The sequence below is a fragment of the Lepidochelys kempii genome, chromosome 2 (assembly GCF_965140265.1).
Source record: "Lepidochelys kempii isolate rLepKem1 chromosome 2, rLepKem1.hap2, whole genome shotgun sequence".
Taxonomy (NCBI): Eukaryota; Metazoa; Chordata; order Testudines; family Cheloniidae; genus Lepidochelys; species Lepidochelys kempii.
In genome coordinates, this window is record NC_133257.1 from 250,626,164 (window position 1) to 250,650,605 (window position 24,442).

The 24,442-nt window shown below is 38.3% G+C and overlaps 1 protein-coding gene across 3 annotated transcripts in view; it reads right to left on the reverse strand.

Moving 5' to 3' along the window:
• The window catches only part of UBE3C (ubiquitin protein ligase E3C), a 168,632-nt gene that overhangs the window by 87,702 nt on the left and 56,488 nt on the right, over positions 1 to 24,442 (reverse strand). For all 3 annotated transcript variants that reach the window (XM_073334553.1, XM_073334552.1, XM_073334554.1), the window contains exons 11-13: positions 11,050 to 11,136; positions 8,022 to 8,179; positions 6,140 to 6,366 (exon numbers count right to left, since the gene is read on the reverse strand). In XM_073334553.1, the coding sequence (XP_073190654.1) occupies positions 6,140 to 6,366; positions 8,022 to 8,179; positions 11,050 to 11,136 (472 nt within the window). The remainder of the gene's footprint in view (positions 1 to 6,139; positions 6,367 to 8,021; positions 8,180 to 11,049; positions 11,137 to 24,442) is intronic.

Sequence of the window (24,442 nt, forward strand, 5' to 3'; positions counted from 1 at the left end):
CTCTGACAATTTAAAAAATATAAAGGACACATCAGCAGCTCCCCCAAACCAGAAAATAACCAGTCAGAAATATCAAGTCAAACAGTACCTTTACAATACCCTACTGCACCCACAAATATCACCCCGATCACATCCCTCCTACTCCCAAATCTGGGTACAAATATTTGAAATGACTTAGTAACCCGACCCAAATATATGTAATAAACAAATGGAAGGACGCGTTATACTTTTACAGAAGAACTAGCCTAAAGCAAGTTACCAAAGCTACCACAAGTAGGAATACACTTTGCCACTTAAAATTATAGCACTTGAAAAACAAGTAGAAGAAATGCAGAGACAGTGCTTTCAAGGTATTTCTTGCTGAACCACAGTCTTCATGGGCAGGTGTCAAAAGCAACAAAGAACTTAATGGACCTTCCAAAGAGCTTTGTCTCTAGATACTAAACAAAGGACCTTTTAATATCCAGTTTGCAAAGGAAGGTCCTGCAGGTTGGAATAAGTCTGAAAGAAAATGCTATTAGGAGAATTGTTTGATTACACAGGAATTCTTTCATCATCTTGCCCTTGTAAAATTCGATGCAGGCTAGATGAGTCATTAAAGTTCTGAGATTCCATTAGCCGCCCCCCCCCCCCAGTTACAAAATCTAGAAAGAAATCTTCCATGTGAAGTAAAAGGATGTGTTAATAAAAAAATTTAAAAGAAGCTTAAAGAAGACTGCATTAAATTAGCTGGGACTGGAGTTACCCCAACAAAATGTATTGGATTCTTTAAAATGAAAAGCACAATAAACAAAAAAGATTCCTTTGAATTTGTTTATATTTTTTTAAAAAATACATAAAAATGGGAGTTTCCTTCTAATAATGTACCAGACACAAGTATCAGTGTAAATTAAAGGTCAGGAAATGTAGTTTTTGACTCTACTGTTTTAGAATAGCCAACTCAGAATTTAGTACAATATAATCAACTACTTAAGTGTTTGAAAAACTCCTGTTTTTGATTCCACAGAAAGGCTTGGAATTCTAAATGCATCAAATCATATTTTGACAGATATTTCTATTTCAATGTTCATATAATAAGAAGAGAGGCATTCTCCTGAAAGGAAAGAGGTCAGATGGTTCCATGTGTCAGATCTTGCCACTTCTAAGGCCCCAGTTATGCTCACGCTTAACTTTACTGTGAGTAATCCCATTCATTCAAATTGAAACTACTTACATGCTTATCGTTAAGCACACCTGCATTTGCAGGATTAGGACTTAAATGTCAGTATTAAATATTGCATACGTGTGCTTTCCATTAACATTGATGGAGGTGGAACATGGAACACATACAAAACAAGTAAGAGAAATCCAGAACATTAGAATTATACGACTAGAAGGGACCTTAAGAAGTCTTCTAGTCCCATTCCCTCCACTGAAGGTGGGACTAAGTATTATCTAGACCAGTGGCTCTCAACCTTTCCAGACTATGTACCCTTTCAGGACTCTGATTTGTCTTGCGTACCCCCAAGTTTCACCTTACTTAAAAACTATTTGCTTTACAAAATCATACCTAAAAATACAAGTGTCACAACACACTATTACTGAAATATTGCTTCTTTTCTCCTTTTTTGCCATATAATTATAAAATAAATCAATTGGAATATATATTGTACTTTCATTTCGGTTTATAGTATATAGAGCAGTATAAACAAGTCATTGTCTGTAAGAAATTTTAGTTTGTTCTGACTTCGCTAGTGCTTTTTATGTAGCCTGTTGTAAAACTAGGCAAATATCTAGATGAGTTGATGTACCCCCTGGAAGACCTCTTCATACAACCAGGGGTGCGCGTAGGCCTGGTTGAGAACCACTGATCTAGACCATCCCTGACAGGTGTTTGTCTAACCTGCTCTTAAAAATCTTCAATGATGGAGATTCCACAACCCCCCTAGGCAATTTATTCCAGTGCTTAACTATCCTGACAGTTAGAAAGTTTTTCCTAATACTTAACCTAAATTGCTCTTGCTTGAAAACTTATGTCTGCCCTCAGTCTTCTCTTCTCCAGACTAAACAAACCTAATTTTTTCAAGCTTCCTTCATAGGTCATGTTTTCTAGACCTTTAATCGTCATCATTCCTCTCTGGACTCTCTTCAATTCATCCACATCTTTCCCTAAATTTGGTGCCCAGACTGGACACAATACTCCAGTTGAGGGCTAATCATCGTGGAGTAGAGCAGAAGAATTATTTCTCATGTGTTGCTTACAAGACTCCTCCTAATACATCCCAGAATGATGTTTCTTTTTTTGGCAACAGTGTTACACCGTTGACTCATATTTAGCTTGTGATCCACTATGACCCACAGATCCCTTTTCACAGTACTCCTTCCCACTCAGTTCCCATTTCTATGTGTGCAACTGATTGTTCTTTTTGCATTTGTCCTTATTGAATTTCATCCTATTTACTTCAGACCATTTCTCCAGTTTGTCCAGATCATTTTGAATTTTTATCCTATACTCCAAAGCACTTGCAACCCCTCCCATTTTGGTATTACCTGCAAACTTTATTAGTGTACTCTCTGGGACATTATCTAAATCACTGATGAAGATATTGAACAGAACTGGACCCAGAACTGATCCCTGAGGGACCCCCCCTTGATATGCCCTTCCAGTTTGACTGTGAACCACTGATGATTACTCTCTGGGAACAGTTTTCCAATCAGTTATGCACCCTCAGGATAGTAGCTCCATCTAGGCTGTATTTCGTAGTTTGTTTATGAGAAGGTCCTGCAAGACAGTATCAAAAGCCTTACTGCAGTTAAGATATACCACATCTACCGCCTCCCCCCATCCACAAGGCTTGTTACCTTGTCAAAGAAAGCTATTAGGTTGGTTTGACAGGATTTGTTCTTGACAAATCGATGCTGATTGTTACTTATCACCTTACTATCTTCCAGGTGTTTGCAAACTGATGGAGCAAATAATTAAGCAATTATCTTTCTGCATACAGAAGTTAAGCTGACTGGTCGAATTCCTGGGGTTCTCCTTATTCCCCTTTTTATAGATTGGTACTATATTTGCCCTTTTCCAATGCTCTGGAATCTCTCCTGTCTTCCACTACTTTCTGAAGATAATAACTAATGGCTCAGATATCTCCTCAGTCAGTTCCTTGAGTATTTTAAGATTTGGTTACACTCATGTAGCGCAAGAGTCTATTATTTGATAAGCTATTCCAATTTCTAACTTCAGCATTTTACTACTTTTTTTTTTTTTTTTTTTTTGAGAAACATACTGCTCACTTTTCTTTACTGTAAATCAGTGCAAACCAAGTGTCAAGGCTGGACGGTCTCCTTTGGAAAAGACCTAGTGCCAGACACTGAAATCCTGCCAAAACAAGGTGAATTTCAGCCTTGACTGTAAAATTTTATCAATAGATTAGTCATGTGTTTGAAAAGTAAACAAGTGCTGTTTTGTTATTAACCACATTTCTAATCAGAACTAGAGACTAAGATATCTTTAAGATTTACATTTATAATTCACTTAATAGACAAAACACAAACTGCTGAGAACAGTATGGGTAAACAGAAAAGTAAATAAGTTCAGATAATTTTTCTGGAGTCTAGTAGCTGTCTAGAAAAGAGTAATTTTTTGAGTACTGTATACACAACTATTATCTTGTATGAGAAGACAAGAATTCAATAGTTGCTTGAAAGAAAACAAAATGTTAACACAATTTTATCATAACTGCAAGTGAAGGAGAATGATTAAATAAGATAAACTAAAAGGCACAAATAGAGGAAGACATGATATAAACCACATACATAAAAACGTCCAAAATGCTGTCATTCCTAGTAAAATAGAAATACTGGCGTCTCAATTTGTGACCTTTAAATTGAAAGTTTATTTGGTAATTTAAAGACAAGTAATTAAATTAAATTGTGCAAACATATATTAGAGCAATCTGCACAAATTATAAATTCAGTGATGCATTAGGACTGTATTCAATGCAATCAAAACATTATCAGTTACTCTCACTGCTACTAATGCTCATAATGCTCATGCTCATAAGTGAAATGTGTTGTAAAATCAGGCAGAATGGGCTGGATAGAGGCTATCATAGACTTGTAGAATGAATAAGCATTCCTTAATTAGCCCATCAGGTTAAGTGCAAGCATTAATGGGCCTTTCCTAAAGTCTAGCATGACATCTTTCTCCAAACATGGCCAAGAAGAAAGTTCCATTAGCAATATTAATACAAGCTTAGTTGATCATTTTCATTCAATTAACTTCTTTCAATTAAATAGATAGCTTGACAAAAGCAGTGATAAAAGACCTGAAGGGACAGCTGATGACTCGAACTGAACATTAGTGTGCGAGAGGTCACCAGTATTAAACGGACTGTAAATCTAGCATTCAATTTGGAAAATGCATTTCTTCTGCTCCCACTCCTTTAATGAGCAATTTTAGCTGACTAGATGTGTTTGCTGCAGAAATTTCATGGCAAGTCAAGTACTCTTCCTCTCCCCCCTCCCCCCCACCCATGGTTATATTCTTAGGTTTTTTCCTGCCAACATTCTCAGCTTTCCGTAATTCACACCTTCGGTTTCCCTGGGTAAAACGGGGTAGGAAGGTATTGGTAGTTATTTAAGAACAACATACATTTAGGGTATGTCTACAGTGCAGTGAAGCACATGCGGCACAGCTGCAGATAGCCCAGGTCATCTGACTTGGTCTTGTGGGAATTGGGGCTGTGCAGCTAAAAACTGTAGTGTAGACATTCAGGCTCTGGATGGAGCCTGGGCTCTGAGACTCTCCCCGTTGGGAGGGTCCAATCCAAGCCTGAACACCTACACTGCAATTTTTAGCCACGTAGCATGAACCCCACAAACCCAAGTCAATTGACCTGGGCTCTGAGACTCAGTGCTACAGGTTGTTTATTGCAGTATAGACGTACTCTAAGTCTACTTCACTGGACTGATTCACTACTGCATTACAGCAGTTGTCCACCACTGGTCTTGATGTAGTTGTGAAATTGGTGTAAAAGCAGTGAATATCAATCTCACAAGTCTGCAGGTCAGCACGGCATTTAGTCATAGAATCATAGGACTGGAAGGGACCTTGAGAGGTCTTCTAGTCTAGTCCCCTGCATTCATGGCAGGACTAATTATTATCTAGACCACTCCCTGACAGGAGTGTGTCTAACATGCTCTTAAAAATCTCCAGTGATGGAAATTCCATGACCTCCCTAGGCAATTTATTCCAGTGCTTAACCACCCTGACAGTCACGAAGTTTTTCCTAATGTCTAACCTAAACTGCCCTTGCTGCAATTTAAGACCATCGTTTCTTGTCCTATCCACAGTGGCTATGGAGAACAATTTTTCTTCCTCCTCCTTGTAACAAACTTTTATGTACTTGAAAATTGTTATGTCCCCTCTCAGTTCTCTCTTCTGCAGTCTAAACAAACACAATTCTTTCCATCTTCCCTCATGCAGTCATTTCCTATTGTGTACGTGTGCAAACTCTAGTCGAGGCCTAATCAGCACAGAGTAGAGCTGAAGAATTACTTCTTGTATCTTGCTTACAACACTCCTGTTAATACGTCTCAAAATGATGTGTGCTTTTTTGCAACAATGTTACATTGTTGACTTATATTTAGCTTGTGATCCACTATGACCCCTAGATCCCTTTCCACAGTACTCCTTCCTAAGCAGTCATTTCCCATTTTGTATCTGTGCAAACTGATTGTTCCTTCCTAACCCTTAACATTAAGCATGTGAGCAGATCCACTGCTGTTAATGGAACTTCTCACAAGCTTAAATTAGCCATGTCTTGCTGAATTGGGCCTCAATTAATACTCATATTCTATACTAACTCCCACATAAGTCAATTAAAATATGAAACGAACTCAAGTCATGTCAAAGAAAAAAAGCTAAAATTATTTAATTTACACTCACCAAAATGACATTGTTATTCTGTGTACTCTTAAATGTAGAATTCACATTAAAGCAAATGTTATTTCCAAATTCCACATTTCCTGAAGATAACCTCTGAGATTGAAGTATAATTGTGAAACAAACTGCAGCCAAATACTGTTATGGTATATGTCAGTAGAAACAGGTCTGAAAGTCTTGTTTAATCTGTAACTGAAAAATAACATCCTGTACCTTAAACAGTTGAATCCATCGTTTTTGTTCTGTTTGTATACATTGCTGCATTTCTGTATTTGTTGTAACTCCAACACTTCTAAATGCTGCAATATATTCCTCACGAACTTCTGGCTTTGTTTCTGGGTAAGCCAACTTGATGATTCCTAAACATGCATCTCGAAGGCAGCGTGATAATATTACCAACTCTTCTAGTGTAAAAGGCATCATTGATGATTGTCTTTGACCTACAATTACATAAAACTACAAGGTTACATTTTTAAAATAGCATTTCTAATCAATTTTTTCTATATTTATATAATTATTCTTTTACTCTGTTGTGCAAAAACAATAGTCACACAATAGAGAAAGGAGACGCACAAAGGAAACAAAAGCTACAAAACATAAGAAGTTGGCAAAAATCAATGAATCTATCAGACATTTTATTATTACAATAGTACTGACTTAAAATTACAATGAAATGGATATTAACATGCTCACTTAATTTTTGTACTACATACTTAATGTTCAGTTAACAGCCTGCAGACCCAATCTTCATGGTCCTTACTTTACTCCTGGAGGTATTCTGCGCCAAAAAATTAAAAATTCTGCAACAAAAAATTAAAAAATCTGCGCACAATATTTTCAAATGCCGCAAAATTCTGCATATTTTATTTTTCAAAATAACACAATATAATCACACCAGTTTCAGTGATTTTTGGTCATTTTATTTCAAAGTACCTGTCAGCAAGTATGTCTGTAACGATACAGACAACAACAAAAATTCAGGAAATGTTTTTTGACAAATAGATTCCTTACTAGGCATATTAATAGAGAACTCTGAGTAATAATTCACTTAAACTACAATACAGAACCGTATTCCCGCACCCCTCAAAAGCAGTGCAAAGGCTTGGGGGAGTCGGGATAACGGAGGAGCTGAGGGAGAGAGAAGTACATTGCTGGGAAGGAGCCTGGGTGTGAACTTGGGACAGCTGTTGGGTATGGGTGGGCAAAGTATGGAACAGGTTTTTTTCAGGGGATGGAGGGATTGTTAGGGAGCTTTCCCCCATGCAGACGCTGGCTGACCCCTAGCCTCTCCCATTCAGGTGAGGCACATCTGCCCCTGACCCCATGTGTTCCTGCACCCCCATGTGTCCTTGAACCTCCTGTCCACATGTGTCCCTCCACCCCCACTCCCCCATCCCAATGTGGCCTTGTACCCCTGTCCCTATGTGGCACTGTACCCTCTCCCCTTCCCCATATGTGTCTGTGCCCCCACCCAGCCACTCCCCTGTCTTTGTGTGTCTATACCCACCTCCCCTGTGCCTTTGTGCCCCCACTCAGACCTCTGCACCCCCTCCCCCATCACCATGTGGCCCTGAACCTCCCTCTTCCCATGGCCCTGTGCCTCCACTCCCATTCAGCCCCTGCCCCTGCCCCAGTCTGTCCTCCCACATTAGCCCTTATGAGCTCCCGTCTGACCGCCCCCAGCAGCCCCACGCTGTCTGTCTCCCCATAGCCCGTCACCTGACGGGCGCTGTGAAGAAGGCAGGCTCTTTCTCTTCCCTAGCTGGTTGGGAGCTGCTGCTGTGTTCTATCACCACAGAGCCCTCTGGTGGGCAAAAGGCTTAACTGCAGCAGTTATTTTCTGATGGAAGCTGCTGTTGTTCTTGCACAACCGTGCCCTCTGGTGGGCAAACGGTGGAACTGCAGCAACATTTTAGCAGAAGCTTTTTTCTGAGCAAAAAATTAAAAATATGCATGGCTCATCAATTATGCACGTGTGTAGTAGCACAGAATTCCCCCAGGAGTAACTCATGCAAAACTCCTACTGAAATCAACAGGAATTTCAAGAGAGTAAGGTCTGTCAGATTAGATCCTAAAGAATGCTTGAAGCTCTTACCTTCTATAGGGTCACCAAAGAATTCATTATCATGTATAGAAATAAGTGAATGACTAAACAAAGAACTAAAAAGGTAGAAGAGTGGAATGATCCGACTGGAATCTTCTAAAGACATTGGTGATCCCCTTGATATTACTTGAAGCAGTGGGACCATAGACCTTAAAATATAAAAATCAAAATACAAAATCAATTAAACGTTTCCTTTTAAAAAATGCTTTAAGCGTCATCAACGTAGTCAAAATATTATTTAAAGTACTATAAAGTTTGCAGTGTTCTAGCCATGTTGGTCCCAGGATATTCAAAAGACAAGGATGGTGAAGTAATATCTTTTATTGGACCAACTTCTGCTGGTGACAGAGACAAGCTTTTCAGCTTACAGAGAGCTTTTCTTCAGGTATGGGAAAGGTACTCATTGTCACAGCGAAAGGCAGGTCTACACTTAAAACGTTGCAGCGGCACAGCCACGGTACCACTTCAGTGAAGACGCTACTACGCCGACGGGAGAGCTGCTCCCGTTGGCATCTTTAATTCACCTCAGCAAGAGGCGACAGCTATGTCAATGGGAGAATTACTCCTGTCAACATTGCGCTATCTACAGCGGGGGTTAGGTTGGTCTAACTGCATCATTCAGGGGTGTGGATTTTTCACACCCCGAGAGACATAGTTATACCAATGTGAGTTTGTAGTGTAGACCTGGCCTCTATTCATGGTGGAGAAGATTGTTTAGTATAAGGAGTTAACATGTCAGAGACTATTCAAGGTGAAGTGGGCAGTTAACACCTCTGTAGTTCTAAAACTAAAGAGGGATAGTGGTTAATAGTCTGTTGTAATGAGCCATAAATCCAGTGTCTTGACTGAGTCCATGATTTTTATTGTCTGACAAAGTTATGAATTTAAGCTTCCAGGCTCACCTTTTGAAGGTGTTGTGAATGCTTCTTTTGAGGATGAGGACTGAGAGGTCAGATATGGAGTGATCATTTTGTGAAGAGTTTGCCCACGAGTAATATGGTGTTTTGGGGGGGGGGGGTTTATCTTTTTTCTGTGAGTTCATTCGAGAGCACAGTGATTCACCCACATAATTGGTACTGGGGCATTTAGTGCACTAGATGAGGCACACAAGCTAATAAAGCTTAGTCTTAGTTTAACATCTTATATGCCCTCTGTTGGAAACTATATCCTGCCTGAGCAAGATGGAATGATTATTTATAGGCTGTCACCGTTTTGTATCTGAGTGCTTAACAAATACAATTACCACACCCCTGTGTTATCTCTATTTTAGAATTGTGTCTTATTTCTGGTTTAGAAATGAAGAACAGAGGGAAAAAGAGATTAAGTGACTTGCACGCTACCACACAAAATGACTGTTACAGCTGGAAACAGAATTCAGATCTTTAACACCCCAGTCTTGGGCCTTAGCCACAATACCATCCTTCATCCATGAGATAAACCTGATAGCCTAAAAGGTCTTTTCCACCTCTAACTACTATGACCCTATATGAAGAGTCCTCTTATGTTTTATGGTAATTAAATGCATCTTGAGAATAGGCATAAAAGATACACCAGCATGCAGCATGACTCTGGAGAAAGGACTGGTAGCACAGAATAATGAAATATTTTGAATATAAATACTACACTGCAATTGGAAACTGATACGAACTGAAATAAAGCAATTACATGCTTAGAAAATATGACTATAAGGCGCACCAGGAATTGTTAAAGAGGAATTGTTAGTTAAAAATCTAACTAAATACTAATAATCTTTATCACACTAACTATTTATAATACAAGAGAACACAGTTCACTGAGAGAATTTGCAAATGCAAGAAGAACAGAACCAGAGGTCACTATGGGCAGTAAGAAAGAACTGAGGGAATTTGGGGTCAGTTGGCTCTTTATACCGACAGCAGCGGCGCATGGCAGCAGAGGGTGCTTGAGCCATCCTGATGGGTACCACTGAGGGGAAAAATTTCCAGCACCTGTGCACGCAAAAAGCAGAATGCACATGTACAATCACTAGAAGAAGAAAGTATGGATATTGATAAACATTTGTGCAATGATGCTATAAATCTCTGCACTCTGGAAAATAGCTGTCAACCAGATTATGGGATTATAAATACTGTACCAGTATTGAAAAACAAGCCACACAGCCCTTATCAGAGAATTATGTAACTAGGGCACGAATTACACATTTATGCATTAATAACTGCATAGATTTGCTGCATTCTGACTGGTTTAGACTCCTCTTCAGTTATCATACATAATAATGTAAACCCTGAAGTGTAGTTATATTTTTCCAATTTATTTAAAATTGTTTCTTTTAGTATACTTGCATTGCCATTATGAAAAATATTCTATTGCACAAAATTAGAACATAAACTTAGAACACCGTTATGGGTGTTTAAACAACTTTTTAAATATAACCAGTGTTAATAACAACCTGCACACACAAACTGCTCCTAAAACCTGGTGGCATCAAGGAACATTGTGGGGGAAGAGCAGGAAGGCAAATGGCTGCTAATGAGCCATCTGCCATTTTACCTATAATCACAGGAGCACATCTACAAAGGGAGTTAGGGTGTGGATCCAGGGATATACTGTTCTCCACTGCTCACTATCTCTATCCTGTGTATCTGGCCTCTAGACTAGTCTGACATTCCTCAGGTTGAGAAGAACCCACATATGGGGCAGAGCTCTTCTTAGATTCCTGCTTCAATTTGTCTAGAAAGTACTTTTAATGTTTGATCACGGGAACTGGCATAACAACAACAAAACTTCAAATGTCATCATCAATATTTTTAAAATAATAAAGCCATTTTTATTTTTATTCTAAATAAAGACTAAGTCAATTGAAGTCAATTGAAGTTTTGACTGAGTAAGAACTAAGTGAAAACTTTAGGGTTTTGTTTGGTTTTTGGTTTGTTTTTCCTTCCATCATATTTGTCCACCATACCATTAATTCTCTTTTCCTTTTCATAAGACATGCTATATTATGAAAAGAGCTCAATTATAGAAATGATATAATACATACCCTGTAATCATTCGTGTAGTCATTGAAGAGATTAGATACCAAAGATGCCTCAGGAATCTGGCATTAAATGCTAAACTGTAAAGAAGCCTAAAAGAGAAAAAGCAAATATATTACTGAAGCAAATGAAGGTTGTTGCACAAGAAAACCACAATATTTCTATCATGCCTTTCAAATCAAGCATTCCCCAAAGTGATGTACAAAGAAATATAAATTAAGGTAATTGTAATATATATATATATATAAACATTACAAAGATTTTTAACTGTTAAAGAAAGGGAGTAATAATGCCATAAGGTAAAATCCAGCAATTCTGCAATGAGAAGTGCACAGGTAGACCCTGCATTAAAACCTGCATCACATTGCAGTACTGAGGCCCAAATTTGTACAAAGGAATGAGGCACACATTAAACAAACATTACACACTTCAAACCTCTGAGTTACTTTATGAATAACATTATAATGGTGAGGTGGGAAACTGACAGGTCACTCTGTGTGGCTTAATTAATCTTAATTAGCAAAGCAAAATTGATATAGATGGTTTTAAAGTACAAAATTTTTATCTGAAAATAGATTAAAACGTCTTATGAATAGCTAATCTCCACAAAAATAATAATTAGTTTAAAAAATCTAGTACACTTATTTGTGTGTGTGTTCAGGTGCAAGTTATGGAATTAAATACATTCCTTTTTTAGAATCTAGCATAACAATTAAATCCAAGGGACAACGTTTGTTCTCAGATATACAAGTATTCTCCTTTTAATTTAAGAAGAGTTGCATCCGCCAGTGCATATACATTTAAAGGCAGAAAATGGCCCTCAAGTATTTTACAGATGTAATTAAAACTTGGCGTGCCCTTTCACAGATTAAAAGTATCATCCTTTGAAGAATCTCCAGTTACAGGTAAGTAATCACCATTTCTTCTTCAATTGATGATCCCTATGTGAATTCTACATGTGGGAGATTAGTTAGCAGCAGTCAATCAGGAGGGGGTGCGAGGATCCAGATGGTATGGAAGTCTGTAATACTGCCACTCCCACAGGCCTGTAGTTTTCTTGCATCTGTAAAAGTCATCTGCACCAATGCACAATGTTTTGTAAAGGTGGGGATGGAAATCCTGGTAGTCACTCTACATATATCTAGCAATGGTTCATCTTGCAGAGATGCCGCAGAGGTTGCTTACACTCTGGTGGAATGGGCTTTCACCTCTGTCGGGGGAGAGTGTGAGAGGAGGAAAAATACGTGCTAGATGGTAGAGAAGAATAATGCAGCCTGACATTCACTTAGAGAGTCTCTGTGCAGACAGTGGTTGACCCGTTGATTGCTCTGCCAGGACAACAAATAGTCTAAGTCAGTGGTTTACAACCAGTAATCTGCAGATCCTAGGGGTACACAGACCATGTCAAATATTTCCAAAGGGGTCTGTACCTCCATTCAAAAAATTTGTAAGGGTCCGCAAATGAAAAAAGATTTAAAACCACTTGTCTAGGTATCTTTCTAATTGCTTTCATTCTCTGTAGAGACATGTATAGGGAGTAATTTGTTGGAGAAAAATCAACATAATTTTTGTAAAGAGAAATTATGCCTCATCAATATGCTAGAATTCTTTGAGGGGGTCAACAAGCATGTGGACAAGGGAGAATCCAGTGGATATAGTGGACTTAGATTATCAGGTTGAGCCTTTGGTGAGGATTGACAAGGTTCCTCACCAAAGGCTCTTAAGCAAAGTAAGCTGTCGGGGATAAGAGGAAAGGTCCTCTCATGGACTGGTAACTCGTTAAAAGATAGGAAACAAAGGGTAGGAATAAATGGTCACTTTTCAGAATGGAGAGAGATAAATAGCGGTGTCCCCCAGGGGTCTGTACTGGGATTAATTCATAAATGATCTGGAAACAGATGTAAACACTGAGTTGGCAAAATTTGCAGATGATACAAAACTACTCAAGATTGTTATGTCCCAGGCAGACTGTGAAGAGTTACAAAAGGATCTCTCAAAACTGGGTGACTGGGCAACAAAATGGCAGATGAAATTTAATGTTGATAATGCAAAGTAATGCACTTTGGAAAACATAATCCTAACTATAAATATAAAATGATGGGGTCTAAATTAGCTGTTACCACTCAAGAAAGAGATCTTGGTGTCATTGTAGATCTTGGTGTCATTGCTAGTTTTCTGAGAACGTCCACTCAATGTGCAGCAGCACTCAAAAAAGCAAACAATGTTGGGAATTATTAAGAAAGGGATAGATAAGACGACAGAAAATATCATATTGTCGCTATATAAATCCATGGTACACCCACATCTTGAATACTGCATGCAGATGTGGTCGCCCCATCTCAAAAAGGATATATTGGAATTGGAAAAGGTTCAGAAAAGGGCAACAAAAATTATTAGGGGTATGGAACGGCTGCCATATAAGCAGCAATTAATAAGACTGGGACTTTTCAGCTTGAAAAATAGACGGCTACGGAGGGATATGATGGAGATCTATAAAATCATGACTGGTGTGGAGAAACTAAATAAGGAAGTGTTATTTACTCCTCCTAACACAAGAATTAGGGGTCACCAAATGAAATTAATAGGCAGATGGTTTAAAACAAACAAAAGGAAGTATTTCTTCACACAACACACAGTCCACCTGCGGAAATCTTTGCCAGAGGATGTTGTGAAAGCCAAGACTAGAACAGGGTTCAAAAAAGAACTAGGTAAATTCATGGACGATAGGTCCATCAATGGCTATTAGTTAGGATGTGCAGGAATGGTGTCCCTAGCCTCTGTTTGCCAGAAGCTGGGAATGAGCCACAGGGAATGGATCACTTGATGATTACCTGTCATTCCCTCTGTGCATTGGCCACTGTCGGAAGACAGGATACTGGGCAAGATGGCCCTTTGGTTTGACCCAGTATGGCCGTTCTTATGTTAAGTCTTCTCTCTTCATCAGAAGAATACAGTTTCGGAAAAGATACCAGTAAGTGGATGGTTTGATTCGAAATTACTTTAGGGATGAATACTGGTTCGAGGCAAAGAGAGACCTTTTTATGAAAAATGGTATTTGACTGATCTGTCGTAAGTGCTCCCAGCTTGCTCGCCCTTTTGGCTGATGTGATGCGGACTCAGATGGCAACTTTCATTGAAAAATGGGACACAGAACAGGTGGCTGTTTGAAAGGAGGTGTTGAGAACTGAAAGGATGAGAGAGAGTGAGGTCCCATTTTAATGTTGGTCTCAACACTGGTGGGGAAGTTCTAATGAATCCCTTCAGGAATCTACTTATTGTTGCATAGGTACTGACAGTATGAGCCTCAACTGGAGAACGAAAGGCACTGATGGCTGTGAGGTGGACCTGTAAAGAACTGGCAGAGGTGCCCAAGTTCTTAAGGGTGAGTAGGTAATCTAGAATAAACAGGAATCCCAGTAGACTCTGGAGAAAACTGGTGCTGTTGTGCCCCAGAAGAGAAACATTTCTATTTGGCTGAATAGCAGCTCCTGATAGAATCTTTCCTGCTTTGTCTGAGGATGGAGTGGACCACTACCTAACATGAGCACTCCACATTCAATACCCATCCAAATATTAAGCCTTGAGTTGTAGAGGTCCTGGGCTGTGGTACCTGGTTACATCATTGTATTGAATTGGTAGATCTGGAAATGATCTATAAACCGGCATTCCTAAACTTCAGAGAAAGTCCAATTTATAGTCTGGTTCCGCGGGGCTAACAGGCTCCGTACCTGGCAACATGTCCTGCTGCTCCTAGGCGGAGGAAAAGCCACAAGGGGTTCAGAGTGCAGGAGGGGGTGTGTGATGCAGGCTCTGGGAGAGATTTTGAGTGCAGGAGGGGGGATTGGGGCAGAGGGTTGGGGCACAAGAAGGGTTTTGGGGTGCTGGATCTGTGGGGCGCTCACCTTGGGCGGCTCCCCGCAAACGCAACCTGTCCCTTCTGTTCCTAGGTGGAGGCGAGGCTATGCAGTTCTGCGCACTGCCCCCACACGCAGGTACCGCCCCCGCAGCTCTCACTGGCCACAGTTCCCAGCTAATGGGAGGTGCGGAGCGAGTGCTCGGGGTGGGGCAGGGCAGGGGCAGAGCTGCCTAGCCACGCCTCTGCCTAGGAACAGAATTGACAGATCTACTGCTTGCCAGGAGCCACCCAAGGTGAGCGCCCCCTGAATCTGGCACCCTGAAACCCCTCCCGTGCTCCAACCCCCAGCCTTGCACCCAAACTCTCTTCCTCTTAGTAAAACAGAATTTTTCACTTACCAGCACTGCCCCATTGCCCCAACATTCCAGACTAAAAAGCTTTTACTGTACTTGGCAGGGTCGAGTCCAAGTTAAAATGGAGTCCAGGTTCTAACCCACCCACCACAATCCATAGCCAGCTAGCCTGATTTAAAGCACCTCCAAACCCAGGTGAGACAATTTTCTGTGTGGGTGGTAAGGGGATTTTATGGTTAAAACCCAGGTCTATCTGTAATATGAGAACTGTGAAATTTCAGGGACTGTTTTAGGCATCAATGAGCAAAATCCTATTGATTTTGGTGAAAATACAAAAAACTAAAAGAAGGGGGGTTGCAGGGAGTCCTTGAAATAGAATGGAATGGGAAGGTGGAACACAAGGAGCTGGAGGGGGGGAGAGATGAAGGAATGCAAGGAGCCCCTTGTGTTCAAATATGGATTTTAATCATGAGTTAAATCAGCAAGCAGGAAACCTTGATTTAAATAGTTAATTTTTAAACCTTGTTTTGCATTTGTACTTTTGTAGTTATTTTCATAGATTCATTCTCTTTGGTTGGTATAACCATTAAACATGCTGATCTGCAATCAAACACAGAGTCATAGAATGTAGGACTGTAACAGACTTCAATAGGTCATCTAGTCTAGTCCCCTGCACTGGGGACTAATACTTAGTCAAGTATTATCTAGACCATTTCCTCACAGGTGTTTGTCTAACTCAGGGGTTCTCAAACTTCATTGCATTGCACCCCCCCTCTGACAGGAGGGACGAGGAGTACTTTTGGCACCTTGGAGACTAACAAATTTATTTGGGCATAAGCTTTCCTGGGCTAAAACCCACTTCATCAGATGCATGGACTGGAAAATACAGTAGGAAGATATATATAGATATAGATAGATATATACACAGAGAACATGAAAAGATGGGGGTTGCCATACCAACTCTAATGAGACAAATCGATTAAGGTGGGCTATTATCAGCAGGAGAAAAAAAACTTTTGTAGTGATAATCAGGATGGCGCATTTCAAACAGTTGACAAGAAGGTGTGAGTAACAGTAGGGGGGAAAATTAGCATGGGGAAAGAGTTTTTAGTTTGTGTAATGACCCATCCACTCCCAGTCTTTATTCAAGCCTAATTTGATGGTGTCCAGTTTGCAAATTAATTCCAGTTCTGCAGTTGCTCGTTGTAGTCTGTTTTTGAAGTTTTTTTTGTTGAAGAATTGCCACTTTTAGGTCTGTAATTGAGTGTCAAGGGAGATTGAAGTGTTCTCCGCCTGGTTTTTGAATGTTATAATTCTTGATGTCTGACCTGTGTCCACTTACTCTTTGTTGACTCATATTTAAATTGTGATCCACTTTAATCCCCAGATCCTTTTCTGCAGTACTCCTTCCTAGGCAGTCATTTTCCCTTTTTGTATTTGTGCAATTGATTATTCCTTCTTAAGAGTACTACTTTGCCTTTGTCCTTATTGAATTTCATCTTATTTACTTCAGACCATTTGTCCAGTTTCTCAAGATCATTTTGAATTCTAATCCTGTCCTCCAAAGCACTTGTAACCCTTCCCAGCTTGGGAGCATCTGCAAACTTTATAAGTGTTCTCTCTCTGCCATTATCCAAATCATTTATGAAGACACCGAATAGAATAGGTCGCAGGAATGATCCCTATGGGACCCCACTCGATACGCCCCTCCAGCTTAATTGTGAACCATGGATAACTACTTTTTGAGTATGCTTTTCCAACCAGTTGTGCATCCAACCTTACAGTAGATTTATCTATGCTACATTTCTCTAGTTTGTTGATGAATCATCATAGGAGACACTATCAAAAGCCTTTCTAAAGTAGAGATATCACATCTATTGCTTTCCCCTAGTCACAAGGCTTGTTATCCTCTCAAAGGATATTAAGTTGGTTTGACATTATTTGTTCTTGACACATTCATGTTGACTATTACTTATTACCATATTGTCTTCTAGGTGCTTACAAACTGATTATTTGCTCTATTATCTTTCTGAGCACCAAAGAGAAGCTAGCCAGCCTATAATTCCCTGGGTTGTCCTTATTCTCATTTTTATAGATAGGTACTATACTGCCCTTTGACAGTTCTCTGGGATCTCTCCCATCCTCCATGATTTCTCAAAGATTATCGCTAGTGGGTCAGAAATCTCTTCAGCCTGTCCCTTAACTATTCTAGGATGTATTTTATCAGGCCTGGCAGACTTGAGGACATCTAACTTGACTAAGTAATTCTTAACTTGTTCTTTTCCTGTTTTATCCTCAGATGCTATCCCATTTACACTGATGTTCACTATGTTAGTCATCTAATCACTACTAAAAAAATATTTGGTGAAAACTGGCAGGAAAAAAAGGCATTTAACGCTTCAGCCATTGCTGCGTTTTCTCATATTGTCTCTCTCTCGTCACTGACTAAAGGGCCTACCCTGTCCTTGGTCTTCCTCTTTTGTCTAGCATATTTGTAAAATGTTTTCTTACCATCCTTTATGTCCCTAACTAGTTTAATCTGGTCTTGGCCTTTCTACATTTTGGTCCTACATGCTTGTGTTGTTTTTTCATATTTATCTTTCATAATTTGACCTCATTTTCACTTTTTGTATGACTATTTTCTGAGTTTCAGGTCAAGGAAGATCTCCTAGTTAAGCCAGGGTTGTCTTTTACCTACCTACCTTCCCTCTTACCCATCTTTCCTATGCACTTAGACAGTTTGCTCTTGTGCCCTTAATAATGTCTCTCTAAAAAAATTACCAACTTTTTTCTCTTAGACTTGTTTCCTATGGAATTGAGTTTGCTAAAGTCTGCCTTGTTGAAATCCATTATCTTTATTTGGCTATATTTAAAGATAGTCATTCGATTTGGTACTTCTTTTTGATTTAAGTAATCATATAACTTAACATACTTTTTACATATTTTTATGTTATGTTAGAAACTGGTGAATGGCATTTCTTATTTACTACATGATAGTTTTGTACTCATGATTTGTGTCAAGATGTGTTTGGGTGGACACTGGAATTCAATAAATTGTACAGCACCGCCCTTTTAATATGGCTATTTGTTAGTTAAATAAAACTACCTTAACTCCACTAGATACAGAAGGGAACATAAATTAAACATGTTTTGCATTTAAAATTAACTGATTTATTACACAAAGGAAGTATTATCTGTAGTTAATGAATTGACACATTGGTTTTGGTCACCCTGGGCCAGCTTTTCAAATCTATTTCGGTGCCTAAAGATGTAGAGAGGTGCCTAGTGGATTTTCAAAAGCATCTAAGCAGCTTAGGTATCCGAAATCAATGGGAACTGAAATCAATGGGAGTTAGGAGCCAAATCTGCTTAAGTGCTTTTGAAAAATCCTACTACTGTCTGCCTCTTTAGGTGCTTAAATATATTTGAAATTTGGCCCCATGTCCTTCAAGTTTCTAGAATTAATAGGTCTGATTCTTTCTCACCTGTTTTTTATTCATAGATTGGAATGGGAAAATAAGCTTTTCTGCTTTTTAAACTCCAAACTAATTGCTGGTGCCTCCTTGTGGCCAGTGTCCCAGTATAGGTACTCCGGAGGGAAGTGATACAGTGATCTCATTAAATGGATTAGTAAAGGATAAGGGAGCTGTTCTTTAAAGGAGCAGAAACGGTGTTCGTGGCTCCTATGGCAGGGAGCCAACCCACAACTTAGTCCTCATTCAAGGGGGGGTCCCAGCAGCAGGATGGCTGGGGACCAGGAATGGTAAAGGCAGAGGGCTGGCAGCAGCCTCTCCAGGTATATGTAAACAATTATGGAATTACCTGCACTGGACACTTATCTACCAGGTACTTACAGATATTTAGGAATACAGTTGCGGCCTAATTAAAATACACCCAGTGTCTCCTGTCCTCCTTCTGGCGTTGCCGGACAACAACAGACAGATACTTAATATAATACATGACATTGTGGCATATTTAAAAAGCTTGAGTTGACCTCAAAAGTTAGATGTTTTCCCCCAATTCTGTATAAATTTAAAAAGCACGATCCTTTAACTCATTTAAATTTGAGGAGGGGTCATTGACAGCACATTTTTAATTTAAATGATTTTAGTAGGTTATAGTAGATTTACATTTTAACTAGGGCTGTCGATTAATCACAGTTAACTCTCATGATTAACAAAAAAATTAATCGCAATTAATCGCAGTTTTAATCACACTGGTAAGCAATAGAATACCAACTGAAATGTATTAAATATTTTTGGATGTTTTACTACATTTTCAAATATATTGATTTCAATTACAACACAGAATACAAAGTATATAGTGCTCACTGTCATTTTTACAGTGCAAATATTTGAAATAAAAATAATGTAAACAAAATAGTATTTTTCAATTCACCTCATACAAGTACCATAGTAGTCTCTTTATTCTGAAAGTGCAACTTACAAATGTAGATTTTTTTTTTTTTACATAACTGAACTCAAAAACAAAACAGTGTAAAACTTTAGAGCTGAAAGTCTACTTCGCCCTACTTCTTGTTCAACCAATCACTAAGATGAACAAGTACGTTTACATTTACAGGAGATAATGCTGCCTGCTTCTTATTTACAGTGTCACCAGAAGGTGAGACCAGGCCTTCATATGACACTTTTGTAGCCAGCACTGCAAGGTGTTTACGTACCAGATATGCTAAACATTCATATGCCCTTTCATGCTTTGGCCACCATTCCAGAGGACATGCTTCCATGCTGATGATGCTCATTAAAAAAATGTGCTAATTAAATTTGTGACTGAACTCCTTGGGGGAGAATGGTATGTCTCCTATTCTGTTTTATCCACATTCGGACATATATTTCATGTTATAGCAGTCTTCTATGATGACCCAGCACATGTTGTTCATTTTAAGAACATTTTTACTGCAGATTTGACAAAACGCAAAGAAGGTATCAATGAGAGATTTCTAAAGATAACTACAGCACTTGACCCAAGGTTTAAGAATCTAAAGTGCCTTCCAAAATGGGGGACGAGGTGTGGAGCATGCTTTCAGAAGTCTTAAAAGAGCAACACACCAATGCAGAAACTACAGAACCCGAGCCACCAAAAAAGAAAATCAACGGTCTGCTGGTGGCATCTGAGTCAGATGATTAAAACGAATATGCGTTGGTCCACTCTGCTTTGGATCATTATTGAGCAGAACCCATCATCAGCATGGACTCACGTCCTCTGGAAGGGTGGTTGAAGCATGAAAGGATATATGAATCTTTAGCACACCTTGCATGTAAATATCTTGCGATGCCATCTACAACAGTGCCATGCGAACGCTTATTCTCACTTTCAGGTGGCACTGTAAACAAGAAGAGGGCAGCATTATCTCCTGCAGTTATAAACAAACTTGTTTGAGCGATTGGCTGAACAACAAGTAGGACAGAGTGGACTTGGAGGCTGTAAAGATTTACGTTGTTTTCATTTTTGAATACAGTTATTTTCTGTACATAATACATTTGTAAGTTCAACTTCCATGATAAAAAGATCGCATTACAGTACTTGTACAAGGTGAATTGAAAAATACTATTTCTTTTGTTTTTTACAGTGCAAATATTTGTAATAAAAATAAATATAAAGTGGACACCGTGCACTTTGTATTCTGTGTTGTAATACATCCAAAAATATTTAAATAAATGGTATTCTATTATTAACAGTACGACTAATCGCGATTAATTTTTTTAATTGCTTGACAACCCTAGTTTTAACATAGGTGGTCAATTTCAAATTTAATTATTAAAATATATATATTTAATTTTTTAAACATCTAATTTATATAAAAATTAGATTAAAATTTCAAAAAAATTAGATTTTTTTAAAATCATTTATTTTTATCCACTCATATTGGGACTCAATAATTTTACTTTCTTCCAGATTCATATTATTCTGATATTTGAGGGGAAATTATGCATTATTAGTCACTGGAGACTTATTAAATTATTTAAATAAAGAACAGGTATTTTCTCTTTTAACACTGAAATATCTAAAATGACATTAACTTGAATGTCTTGGTTTCAAAGCAGAGGAATTTGTGCAATGACCTTCAGTTCCTGGCCTCAGCTTCAAAAAGAAAAGCTATTTGGCAGAGTGCCTTTAGGTCTCCTAGGACATCCAAGTAAAAACCTGTTAATTTTACAATCATCCCAGGAAATTATGTACTAGTTTTAGTTGAAATGAACAAACATCATGGATACTGGACTTCCTATCGTAATGTAATTCGCTTTTTCATTTGTTCTGGCAATGTTCAGTAGTATTTCTAAAAAATAGGAAAACTTTAAGAGCTTAGAATAATAACAGTTGCCTCAGTTTTATCCATCTTTCAGAACTCTGAAAACTTCACCCAAATGATTCACAGGTTCAACTGGAGCAACTGGTAAATATTATGGTCTGAATTCTAAAGTGGTAAGCAACCATAGCTCCAACTGATCAACAGAGAGCTGCAGATGTTGAGAACCTCTGAAAACCAGCCCTTCTAACTTAACATAGATAGGACTGAAGATTTTACTGTATCACTCATTATATTTTACAGATATGTCCTGCACTTGTGAAATATTGATATTCTATGCTTTGGATTCTTAGCCATTACCACAAAACAGCCGTTAGCCCAATAAACAAGGCTTGATTCACCATGTTACAACAGTTTTACTTTTGTGTGACTCCAATGAAGCGTCATCCATTGTAACCAAAGGAGCGGCCATAAAACGTATGTAATTAGTGCTGAAACCTGCTCTCAAAGTAGAAGGCAATTTTATTTAAGGTAAATAACAAATGCAAATAAGGCTTTCAAGAATTCTGTTCTTTGTAAAGGTTTCCAAAAATAGCTGTTCTTTTAAATTCTTCTGGTCTTTCCTGGTGTACATTATCGGTCACGGAAAAATTTAAGAGCTAAAGAGACACATAACACACTCTAGTTGTTCTTGTTCAGTCTGTGTTTAATGTAATCTTGAAGTCACTATTCCTGGACAAAAACACATCAAAATTGAGTTAAGGTTAAATGTACATATCATTCAGGTAAAATACATTTCAGTGATGTTGTAATTATCCTCCAAACCAAACGCTACAAATCCAGTAAATTCAGAGTTACAGGTAAATTTAAAAGAAATCCAAGTAATTCGGATATGAAAATGAACAGTTAGGGAATTTAAACCACCTTAACTCTGCCCCCATCATTTTTTTAAATTAAATGTACATGAACACTAAAACAATAAAATCAAAGAATATTACCAATTCTAATGGTATAATACATCAATATTAAATCTTTTATTTTAACTTCTATAGTTGGATTCACTCCCTGGCTGATTTATGCCACTCTGGAACAGTGCAAAGCAACCGCAAGTTAACACCCAAGTCTTCTCTTGCCTCCTGTTCTGTTCTTCAAAATCCCTCTCTCTGTTATCTGTTCCATTACTGAGATTATTGTGCGTGTGCGCGCATTGGGTGAGTGGGGGAGGGGGAGACAGGGAAGGTATACAAAATCTTTTAATTAAATTTTTTTCTAAAAGGGATAACTAACAGACTGACTAACAGATGCATTGGTATATTTTCAGAAAATTCATATTATATTCAAAGTGAGTGCTGTAACTTTTAGGAGGAGATGTGGTATTTTCTATATAATAAAGAGATTGAATCCCTGCTTCAAGTGCAAAAAATCAACCAACTCAACCTTAGGTACAACTAATGTTCTCATAATTTAGCACTTAGGAGTTAAATCTAATGCAATGACTTTTGCTATATCTATTTTCAACATGTTAAATCAAATGATCTCTACTGCTATATCTAAGTACATAATGATCATTTACAGGGAACCCTGCAGTTTCTCTCTGCAGGTATCTAATTGTTCACAAAGGGCACATGATTTATATGTATTTATTAAAAAGGTATTTTTGGGCACCCTTGGTTTTAAAAAAGTGTCAAATTCCTTCTGTGCAATTGGATAAATTAAATGACCCATTAAGCTTTATTTAGCTGAGGCACCACTATAAGTTAATTAGTTAAAGGCAAGATTTTCAGTCTAGGTCATAAATTGAGCCCAGTTTCCCACTGAGACCATTTAAGTTAATGAAGAGAATACAATAGAATGAGACAAGCTCATACAGTCTAGTAAAGGTCACTATTGCAGGAGCAGTGTATTTTGACACTTCCTACGAACTGCCAGGTGTCACAGGTAGAAAATAGCATATGTGAGTACCATTAAATGAGCCATACAACTCCTCTGGCATAAAACTGCAAATGAAAACTGCTTTGTGTTTCTATCTTTTTTTCTGAATATATATAACAACAAAATGGCATAATGCGGATAAGGTAAAAAGGTTTTTAAAAAAATAAATGCAATAGTGCTAACTCATAGAAAAAACATAACAGCAAATACAAGAAATAAATCCAAAATGTGCCTGTTAAAATAAGAAAGCTCCCAGAAAGATATACAAAGGTAGCCATGTGGAAATACTAAATAACTTCCCTTTACACGTGAAAGCAGACTGCTAACATTACACTACAATGTCAGTTTTCCAACTCATCTGCCCATGTGAGAAGATTAGCAGTGTTTTGAAAGTCAAACAGTAGTAATGTATTGTTATTATGAAGCAGTTTTACTTAAATTAGCAATTGCCCTACACAAAACAGCCAGAAGGCTGCTAATCAATAAGGCCCTGATCCTGAAAATATTACACAAGTGCTTAATTTTAAGCATTTTGTGTAGCAACCAGACTATTTTTGAAATCAGTGACATGACTCAGACGCTTAAAAGTAAAGTACCTGCATAAATGGCCTAAATAAGTCATTGAGCATGCAACATTTACAACAAAGAGCCTTCAAAATCCCTCCTAGATCAGCAGTTACAGGTGTGTGCTGTGTATGACTCAGTTATCTTGTCAGGTCTTCTTATAATATCCAATAAAGGAAATTATCAAGTTACATATAAACTTAACACTCAATGGATGAAACCCTGGACCCACTGAAGTCAATGGCATACCTCTCTCTGACTCTGATAGAGTCAGTATTTCACCCTGTATCTCATTTGGTTTCCCAACATTGATTGACTATGACTATGTCTTCCAACATTTATGTTTCTTCCTTTAATTGGGCTTGTTCACATCTACCCAATTTAGATAGTAAATTCCTCGGAGGGACCTGTTCAACTACATGATT